At 46.8% G+C, this 10915-nt stretch overlaps 1 protein-coding gene across 1 annotated transcript in view; it reads right to left on the bottom strand.

Moving 5' to 3' along the window:
• Positions 1-1340: 1340 nt before the first annotated feature.
• LOC138568894 (vomeronasal type-2 receptor 26-like) overlaps positions 1341-10915 on the bottom strand; it is a 187951-nt gene continuing 178376 nt past the window's right edge. The window contains exon 6 of the mRNA XM_069646675.1: positions 1341-2248. Within this exon, the coding sequence (XP_069502776.1) occupies positions 1341-2248 (908 nt within the window). The remainder of the gene's footprint in view (positions 2249-10915) is intronic.

The raw sequence follows: 10915 nt of genomic DNA, 5'->3' as shown, positions 1-10915 counted from the left end.
TAATTGAATGCTTTCTTTTATTCATGTATCTTACATTAATAAGGTGCCAACTGTGAAATGCAATCATTATTTCTAGAGCCAGGCAACCTTACTTAGTCTAGACTGTGACAGCAAAGATTTTCCGTTATATATCAGCTGTTACAATGTTGCCAATTCATTCTAGTCATGTTGCTGAGCAGTGCAGAAATCATATGATTAATAAATCCTCACTTGTGTTTGCCACACGGACATACGTGCGATGTGAGCATCTTGCATAATGCATGTAGTCGCATTTCCTCATAGACTAGAGTACAGGTACAATGGCTGGGCCTATCCTATTCATAGCAGCAATAGACTGGTTTCTGGTAACATTGCAGTAATACATTTCTGCAGTATATTGAAATATACTCTAAAGTTAACATGCATCCTTCTATGGGGTAATCTACCATACTGCTATATTGATACATTTCTGCAGTATATAGGAGCATACTGTAAAGTTAACATGCATCCCTCTTTGGGGTAATCTACCATACTGCTATATTGATACATTTCTGCAGTATATAGGAGCATACTCTAAAGTTAGCAGGCATCCTTCTATGGGTTAATCTAGCATACTGCTATATTTATACATTTCTGCAGTATTTAGGAGTATACTCTAAAGTTTACAATTGCCGCTAGTTTACTCCACCCTCTGAGAAGAATATACAAGCACATTCCTTGATGATCTTATCATTGGTAGCCCCAAGTGAGAGGTTCCATTTCAACAGATGCAAGTAGTCTGCTCCACCCTCTGAGTGCCGGTTCTGTGGCCCATCCCACCAGGTGCATCCTCATGACATCATCTGTGACGTACTTGAGCCACTGACTTTAGTTGATCAAAACTTGATTTATCACAAGGTTTTCCAGAGCTGGAGATATAGAAAGACCCCTCTCTTTCCAGTGACATTGATTTCTAATGGAAGACCTGTCTACAGAGTATATTTATCAGGCGTATTGCTGAATACCGTGCATGTACAAGGCATCCACCATTATCTCTTCTTTAGCATTAGGAGTGTAAAACACTACTGGAACTCGGTACCGCCCAGATTCCTGTGTCTGGTTTTCAAAGTGTACACAAAACAATCATAATTAAATCTAGAGGCCCAAGTTCATGTCAGTGTTGCTCGCCGCTGTCTGATCCGTCTAATGAAGCTGTAATGTACAATGACCCTGTTTGCCTGTTGCAGCACTGACTGTTTAAAAATAACGAAAGAAAAGAAATCTGCACTGAAATAAGTGGCCGTGCCAAATGATGCTCTGTTCTATATATTGTGCTCGAGCATGGACTAGCTGGGCCACATCAGAATGGGTTCCCACAAACATCAGTTCTTTGTATGTTTCCCCATTACGTACTCTTTAGTGTTCCGCTCAGGCCTCAGGATAATGACGTAGCACTTGGGGATGAAGATACAGCCCAGGAGCCCAGCACTGGAACTCAGGATGGCAAAGATCTCCATGGCAACCATGTACCTACCCTTGGTGTTCATGTACGCTGGGATGAAAGAGATCCAGACACTGCAGAACACCAGCATGCTGAAGGTGATAAGCTGGGCCTCATTAAAACTATCTGGTAACTTTCTCGCAATGAAGGCAGCAACAAAGCTCAGAAGAGCCAAAAACCCCATATAACCAACCACAGAATAGAACCAAATGACGGAGCCTTCGTTGCACTGTAAGATCATCTTCCCAGTCTCTGATGTGGTGTCAATGTCTGGGAACGGGGCAGAATGAGCAAGCCACATGGTGCAGATCAACACCTGCACCAGCGTGCAGAGGAGCAGCAGACAGCTCGACACTCGGGTGCCCACCCACTTCCTGAACATGCTGCCGGGCTTTGTGGCTTTAAAGGCGATGATGAGGGTGATGGTTTTTCCAAGAACAGAAGATACAGCAATTGTGAAGATGATGCCGAAGGATGTTTGTCGGAGGTGGCAGGATGTCCTTGAAGGCCGACCCATAAACAGAAGAGAGCAGAGGAAGCACAGCATGAGGGAGAGGAGGAGAGTGTAGCTGAGATCCCGGTTATTGGCTTTAATGAGGGGGGTCTTGCGATATTTCATAAATATTCCCAGCACACCAGCAGTGAGGATGAAGAAGAAACTTGCAATGGAAGATAAGACCAAACCCAGTGGATCTTCATAGGCCAGAAACTCTGTGATCCGTGGAATGCAGGCATCTCGTCTCTCATTGGACCACTGGTCTCGTGGGCATGGTATGCAGTTTGCCATATCTACATAGAAAATAATACAATTCAGTGTCACACAAAGCTTATTACAATTAAGAGTAAGGTAAACAGGAAGAGAACAAGTGCTGAAATAGAAAACCATTAAGATGTTCTGTGACAGTCTGGCAAGGAAATCCTGACCTCTCTGAAAAGTTTAGCCTTGGCATCTTCTCACTGATTATACATGTCTCTATAGAAAGTGCCTGGTTCCAGCATGCTCAGAGCCATGAGAGAGAACCACGTCCCTTAGGTGTTCATGGAAAAACCTTGATGAGGAGTTTTAAAGTGTGCTCTGACTTTTAATTTTTGCAGTACTCTGACCCGGACCTTTGTGACTTAGAGAACTTCTGAGTCCTCCATAAAAATGTGGTTTCTCCTATTTATGGCACTAGTTGCCATTTATTTGACGCCTTGGTAGATATTTGTGTGTCCTAATGGTGGGCAAATCCAGTTCTGCTCGGACGCTGCAGGCCCAGGGCTCTTATCTTAGATATGTAAATACAACTGGGCATTCTGGACATATGATTAGCGCCCGGGTGCTCTATATTGGACTGCGGCGTGAGTAAGGTAGAGTGAGTATGCTCTCAATCACACATGTATATAGAAATAACACGTTTCCAACACTCAAAAACATTCTCTTACATTCAACTTGTGTTTTATAAATCAATGTTATGTATCCTACGTAGCCTTTAGAGAAAGCGTAGAGTCTATTTTTCATGAATTTTATATAATAGTATGACGAGTAACGAATGTACACTTTCTCTCAAATCACATATTTGGTGTATTTGTTTTTTGGAACAAAGGCTACTTAAGATGCATAACATTGATTTATGAAACAGAAATTGAATGTGAGACAGCACGTTTGACTGCAGGAATCCGGTTATTTCATGGCATAGATACTTTGCACCGGAGCAAAAGCAATTTTGCTCTGCATTAGTTCTAGAAAAAGAAATGCCCCTTTGGTCTTGTGCAAACATATATTAAAGAATAGAGATCCTGCACTTGTGCCCCAGTGCTTACACTGTGCAAAATTGCAGTAGTACCAGAGCAAAGCTTCTGTAACACGATTCACGGGAGAAATGCAAGAGCGTATTTCCTGGGTCAATGTAACAATTGCACAGTTTTCAACTGTGAATATTTCCACCTGCATCTGTTTATTATTTTTATTTTATTTTAAATTGCAACATTCTGTTCTAGGTGCAATAAACTAAAGCAGCACCTTCCAGTCCCCATTGCTGGATGTAATGTGTCTGTGTTTCATTTTCCGACCCTAAGTTACTGGTAATGATGTGAGAGCCCAGAAAAACCTGGAAAAATGTTTGTATTGGTTTTTTCCAGTATATTTCCCCTCCTCAGGTCAAACTTGTCTTACACACTGTGAGATCTGCTCGCCCAGACTTTACTGTATAAGAAATCTCCATATTATGCAACCCTGAGGATTCCCAGGTCACAGAGTTTCTTTATATATAGCAGGTTTTTTTGGGGGGGGCAGATGACTTCATCCCAAATGTGTTTATAAATTAGAATATATATAAAGATTACATTTATCATGCACGTCAAGTAGGCAGAGTGTGGCAGTGTCTGGTGTGGACATAGGCGCAGGCATTATTCCCTGTTTCGTATTGCTCTGCTGCACCCTTCTGGGATTGACTTCCTGGGCCTTACCTGATCGGTGAAACAGTGCTCTGCCTCCCCCCTGGAGAAATCTTAGGAAAAACTGGTGGCCAGTGCGTCAGTGTGCACATCGAGTAGGCAGAGTGTGGCAGAGTGTCTGGTGTCTCGTTGATCGAGACATGAGGGCGAGTGGCCAGCAGGTCAACAGCGGTCAGGTAAGGACTCATAGTGCCTAATCGTATTGATATGAAGTGCTCTTCTACAAGAAAATATAGGCTCTGCAGTGCATCTGCAAATGCTGGGGAAAGACCTAGGAGCCCAGCTACGGACCACATAACTAGAGACCCTGACTCTCGTAACAAGAAGGACAGGTTTGAGAAGAGTGCAGGCGCGCATCCCGTAATTACTATCCAATCTCTATCTAATCCTGAGGCACAACCTAACTTGCTGGCAGTCCAGCCCAGTGTTGAAAGACCTAGGAGCCAAGCTACGGACCACATAACTAGAGACCATGACTCTCGTAACAAGAAGGACAGGCTTGAGGAGAGTGCAGGCGCGCATCCCGTAATTACTATCCAATCTCTATCTAATCCTGAGGCACAACCTAACTTGCTGGCAGTCCAGCCCAGTGTTGAAAGACCTAGGAGCCAAGCTACGGACCACATAACTAGAGACCATGACTCTCGTAACAAGAAGGACAGGCTTGAGAAGAGTGCAGGCGCGCATCCCGTAATTACTATCCAATCTCTATCTAATCCTGAGGCACAACCTAACTTGCTGGCAGTCCAGCCCAGTGTTGAAAGACCAAGGAGCCCAGCTACGGACCACATAACTAGAGACCATGACTCTCGTAACAAGAAGGACAGGCTTGAGAAGAGTGCAGGCACGCATCCCGTAATTACTATCCAATCTCTATCTAATCCTGAGGCACAACCTAACTTGCTGGCAGTCCAACCCAGTGTTGAAAGACCAAGGAGCCCAGCTACGGACCACATAACTAGACACCAGGACTCTCGTAACAAGAAGGACAGGCTTGAGAAGAGTGCAGTTGCGCAGCCCGTAATTACTATCCAATCTCTATCTAATCCTGAGGCACAACCTAACTTGCTGACAGTCCAGCCCAGTGTTGAAAGACCTAGGATCCCATCTGCGGATCACATAACTAGAGACCAGGACTCTCGTAACAAGAAGGACAAGCTTCAGAATAGTGCAGGCACGCAGCCCGTAATTACTATCCAATCTCTATATAACCCTACATAGGCACAACCTAACTTGCTGGCAGTCCAGCCCAGTGTTGAGAGACCAAGTAACCCAGCTACGGACCACATAACTAGACACCAGGACTCTCGTAACAAGGAGGACAGGCTTGAGAAGAGTGCAGGCGCGCAGCCCGTAATTACTATCCAATCTCTATCTAATCCTGAGGCACAACCTAACTTGCTGGCAGTCCAGCCCAGTGTTGAAAGTAGGGCACAAACTCTCACGCCCACAATTGGCAATAATTATTCTTATTACATATGGTTATAGGCTTGCAAAGAGCACCATTAAGAGGGAGAAACTCCTTCCTCCTAAATAGTGGGCATGAAAACATTATTGGAACAAATCTTTCAGTCACTCCGCATTTGACAGCCTTTGCTTCTTCCTCGGACTCCTCTGATTATTCTGATCTGAGAGTGAAATTGCCCCGGTGTTCCATGCGGCTTCTGGACATTTGGCTGACAAATGTATCTCTATGCCAACCAATACTCTAACTGCGTTTATTACCAAGGTTGATGCTCTTTTTGCCTTAAATGCAACCACTGCAAAAGAACAAGTGGCCATTAAATTAATTCTGGCAAAAAATGTTGATTTGGTTTTGACCAACTCATCAACGCTTGTTAATGTTAAATGTTCCCATTTTAGGCAATTTAATCCGAAGTCGTTGGCTTATAAAATAAGTCCTCCCAGGGCAGACGTGAGGGAAGGATCTCAACAGACATCAGCGAAAGTCACTGCGAGAAGGCAACAATCATCTTCTTCTTACTCTGACTGGGACCACGAGGAGATATCTATTCCTCCTACTGAGATAAAAAGGACAACTAAGAGTCCAAAGCCAGCAATCGCTAAATTTACAACAAATTCAAAGAAGAACAAGCACAAGGAGAAGCAAAACATCAACACAAATGACGCAGGACTTAAACCAACAAAAAATCCTGTCTCATCTAAATTTATTTCTAAAACACGAAACACCCATCCCGAAACATTGGCTACAAATACACTTCTGGACCCATTAGATCAATGGCTACAACCTTCGACACCTGCCGCTACGACTGTCCCATGTTGTTTGCAAACACAAGGGCATCTCCTTGCTAATACTGATCTACAAACTCACCCCCAGATAGTTGTGTCCTTGCAAGGAAATAGGAATCTGTCTTCAAGGATACAATCTTTCACAACCGACCAATATCCCAAAAACCTGCCTATTACAGCTAATATAGCTGATATCTGATCTGCATCTGCCCAGGCCGGCAAAACCTACATGGCAGAGGAAACAAGCAGGAATTGGGAAAGTGGGTACTTTTAGAGGAATACAATCCTACTTATTTATTGGACCTATTTAGGAGAGTTAGCTTGTTCAGAGTTATTTTCTCTGTTGACATGTTTCAAATTTAACTTCCAGGTATGGGTAGCGCCTCAAATTGGGCCATCATTGAATTTACCTCCCTCCGACGGTGGCTTTGTTAAAAATAAATGTTCATATATTGGAGCAAATAGGCTTTTCTTTGTCCATCTGTGGTAAAGTAAAGAAGCAGGTACACATGTTGGATAGTTCCCAAGAAATAACAGCAAAGGCACAGGGCTTAGACTCACATGCCTCTGAGCGTGCCATATTGCTGGCTTCCCAATTTTGCGCTGGAAAAAAGGGTGAAAATGATCAAGAAATTGCCCATTGGGTTCCAGAAAGGGTAAATAAGGGGGTAAATTGCAGACTTTTATAGATTGTCCCATGACCTGGCTAACTTGGAATACGAGGGGCTAGAGGTCTTTCCTTACACATCCTTTTAGCTTTGCCGTGATTTCGGCCATAGATTTGTATATCCTGCAGGAAACGTGGCTGACTAGTTCATTTAGCATTGATGGCTATTTCATATTACATAAGCCAGCACTACCTTCCATGCGAGGACACGCTGGCGAGTGGTGGCTTGGGGATTGGGATAAGGTCTAGATACCATTTGGAGCCTTTTGTACGGTACATGTGTTGTCTTTATGTACTTTCAGCTATGTTCTACATACCAGGAAGTCCTATAGTCAGAACATTGATTTTTACAGGCCGATTCATGGAATTAATGTGCGCCGTGCAAGCGTGCGATTCGCAGCGCAAGCGCGAAAATCGCAGCGCAAGCATGCGAAAGGCGCGCACATCGATTCATGGAAGTCCGTGTAAATCCTGGGATATGCGCTAAAATCCTGCGTGGCGCACGCGGGCGCAAACGTCATCAAACGGCATGCGCTACGCACACAGCGAAAGCGCACATAGCGCGGCGCACACAACAAAAGTAGGCGTAACACGGGGCGTAACACGCGGAATGGGGAACAACGCGTGAAAATGTGGGCGTTACGGGGGAAGTACAGGAGGTAAATGCGCGGAACGCCCACATGCGCGCCTACAACACGTATTCATGGAATCGAACAGGGGAAACGCGTGCGGCAAAAAAGACGCGCTAATCCGGAAACATGTACACCAGCAGGAAGCAGGCGTACGCGGCCCCGCGCAGGATAAAAGTGCGCGCAAACAACAAACAAGCTCAGACGCTACGATGAATATACCATTCCTCGCAGCAGTGGTCGTGGGACACCGCAGGAGGAGGAGGATAGCCAAGCCCAGAATTATTACACCCAGGACCAGCCTTTTTGGGATGCCTGATGACCAGGTGTATGGGAGGTACAGGTTCCCACCACACATAATACTCGACCTGGTGAGTGAGTGGGAGGATGACCTCACATCACCCACCCTCTGCTCCCAAGCACTGAGCCCCTTGGAAAAGGTGTTCAATGCACTGCACTTCTTGGCCACTGGTTCATTTCAGCGGACAAGTGCCATAGTGGGGGGGTGTCACAGGCCACGCAGTCACGCTGCCTACACCAGGTGTTGGCCATCATGACTGCACGCTCTTCAGTCCGCAGGCACATATACATGCCCAGAACTACTGCAGAAAGGCAGGCTGCCATCCAGGACTTTTACAGGGTGGCACACTTCCACAAAGTGCTAGGTGCCATTGATTGCACCCATGTGGCTCTACGTCCCCCCAGGGCATCAGAGCACATCTATGGAATCCGCAAGCACTGGCATTCCATCAACGTGCAGGTAGTATGTGATGCCAAGGGAATCATCACCTCAGTATATGCCAACTATCCAGGGTCCACCCATGACAGTTTCATTTTCAGAATGTCACCCCTAAACCGGGACCTAGAAGCTCGGCGGCATGGTGATACATGGCTGCTTGGTGAGTATAAATGCCTCTGCACATGCATGCATGTCAGATACTGAGAAATGTGAAAACCCCACTAATGATAGCCATCATCACCTCCCCAGGGGACAGTGCCTACCCTCTGAGCACCCACATGATGACGCCAATTCAGAACCACACCACCCGAGGTAAGATACAACACAGCCCATATTGCAACCCAGGGCATAGTGGAGCGCACATTCGGAGTGCTCAAGTCACGCTTTCGCTCCCTTGACTGCTCTGGTGGGCAGCTGCTATATGCGCCCCCAGTAGTGTGCAGGATCATAGTGGCAGAATGTGTCCTGCGCAGCGTTGCAACCCGCCGGGGCCTGCGGGTGGACATGGTTGTGCCCCCACATCCCCAACCACATGCACGGCCACTGCACATGAGAGGGGAAAGGGCACGTGGTGAGGCAGCCCGTACGCAGTTGGTGGCTAATTACTTCACCTAAAATCACACCCCTGTGGAGTGCACACAGCCCTGGCACATACCAGCTGACAATCAATGATGAAGACATAAGGGACAGTCAACTGTCACAACCATACCAGCCTGAGATTGGTCACCTGGAAGTGTTACATTGTGTACATCCCTACCTACTGAAAGACAACCAATGCTGTGTCACAAAAAGGCACACATTTATGCTTCATGAATGACTACCCCCTTGCAAAATACAACATGAAAATAGTGCCATGTCACCCAACCCCTCCCCATCTCAGCTACCCAACACACCATGGCATGTCATGCAATGTGAAAGCAAACAAATTAATGCACAACACATGACACAAGTGTCACAAAGTTCACTGTCCCAAATGGAAACAGGCCACAGACAATATGCTCCCAGTAATCAATAACAAACAGCACACATGAACAAATACTTACCAGCAACACAATACAGCAACACAGGATGAAACAGTGGCAAAATATGACAATACAAAATCAAAGTAGTGCAAGTCTTACAACCTGAATAAGCCAGCACATCGACCCCTTCCAACTGCAGAGGGTTGCTGTCAGGCAAATGTGTCAGTGTACTGCTTACAACATGAACTGCATCTGCAAAGGAGACAGCCTTGTGAAGACATGAAGAAGGTACCTGTGAATAAGGAGGAAGACATGGATGCACAAGCACATATCAATACACCATGCAGTGTTCAATACAACAACAATCCCCACTAGGGATGTCCACACATTTTTGACCACAGACTGCCCACACAGCTCATGGGAGCCCAATGTCACTGTGTAAGTCACTGTCACTTGGTCACACCCTTTGCAAGCCCATGGAAAGGGGAAGCAGGAGGGGTGTATGTGTCAGGAACCCAAGCATCTAACCCAAACACAGGACAAGCCTGCATGTGCCCAGCTGGAATACACAGTGGATGCCCACGGGAGCCACACAAGGCAACACACTGTAAAAAAATAAATCCAAAAAAATAATCAAAAATGGCCATGTGTGGGTCAGGGGGGAGGCCACCCAGGAGGTTCGAGGACAGGGTGCACACCAACACCCACATGCATGGAAGTTGTGAAAAAGAAAATACCTCCATGGGCTCATGGCCTGCACGGCTACGCCAATGTGGGAGAACTGCTGTCGCTCTCTTCACCCTCTGCTGCTACATCAGGAGGTGGCGGTGCTATGGGAGGCATCCCACGCAAAGCCCTGTTATGGTCCTCCATGGCAACAAGAATGCGGGTGTGGAAGGTCTGGTTCTGGAGGATGATAGTACGGAGATCCCAATGCAGCACCTCACGGGTTGCCTGCATTTCTGCACGCATGGCCTCGCGTGATGCCCGGATCTCCTCACGAGTTGCCTGCAGCTCAGCTGAGAGCGAACGTGTGAGCTGCTCCAGCTGCTGTTCTGCCCTAAAATTTCAGGAAGCCTCAAGTTCAACCAGATTCTCCCTGAGGAAATGGAGTTCTAACCTCAGGGCTTCCCTGTGGCCCTGGGACTCTACAGATAAGGCTTCGTGCAGAGTCTCCAGTGCCGCCCGTCGGTCCCTGTTGGACGCCAACATGTCCTCCCTGTGTGATTGGCAAATGGACTCTGTTGCCTGCTGTTGGAGCTCCATCTGCCTTTCAGGGGGGAGAATGGAAGTGGCCACCCTCTCCATTGCCTGAGCCATAATTTCAACCAATGCTCCCTGTTGTGCTGCTATACCGTACATGGAGTTTTCCCATACAGTATTGCCTGGTGGCACACAGCCACCACGTCGGCGGGCACCACACCTGTTTGGGGCAAGGCGATCTGCACCTTGCTGTGCTGGCACTGCCTGAGGCTGCAGGACTGCATTCCCCCTCTGATCTGCTGGCCCAGGAACAGGATCAGATGTTGTGGAGTGTGACCCTGCATCCGTAACCGCCAAAGGTGGAGTTACCAACACTGACATCCCCATAGAGGGGTCTACCCCCTGGTGCAGGTTGGCTGGACAGAACAGCATCCCAGAACACTCACCTGCGACAGCACATATGTCTCATCATCCGATTCAGCACCTGAATAGAGGTCTGGGGAGGTGCACCCAGAGACACCCCTGGACAGTATGGTCTGCAGTAAGATTGGGTTTTCACCCACCACCACA

Source organism: Ambystoma mexicanum, chromosome 2q (genome assembly GCF_040938575.1).
Source record: "Ambystoma mexicanum isolate Mex_15411 chromosome 2q, UKY_AmexF1_1, whole genome shotgun sequence".
Taxonomy (NCBI): domain Eukaryota; kingdom Metazoa; phylum Chordata; class Amphibia; order Caudata; family Ambystomatidae; genus Ambystoma; species Ambystoma mexicanum.
This window is presented reverse-complemented; position numbering and strand designations above follow the sequence as displayed.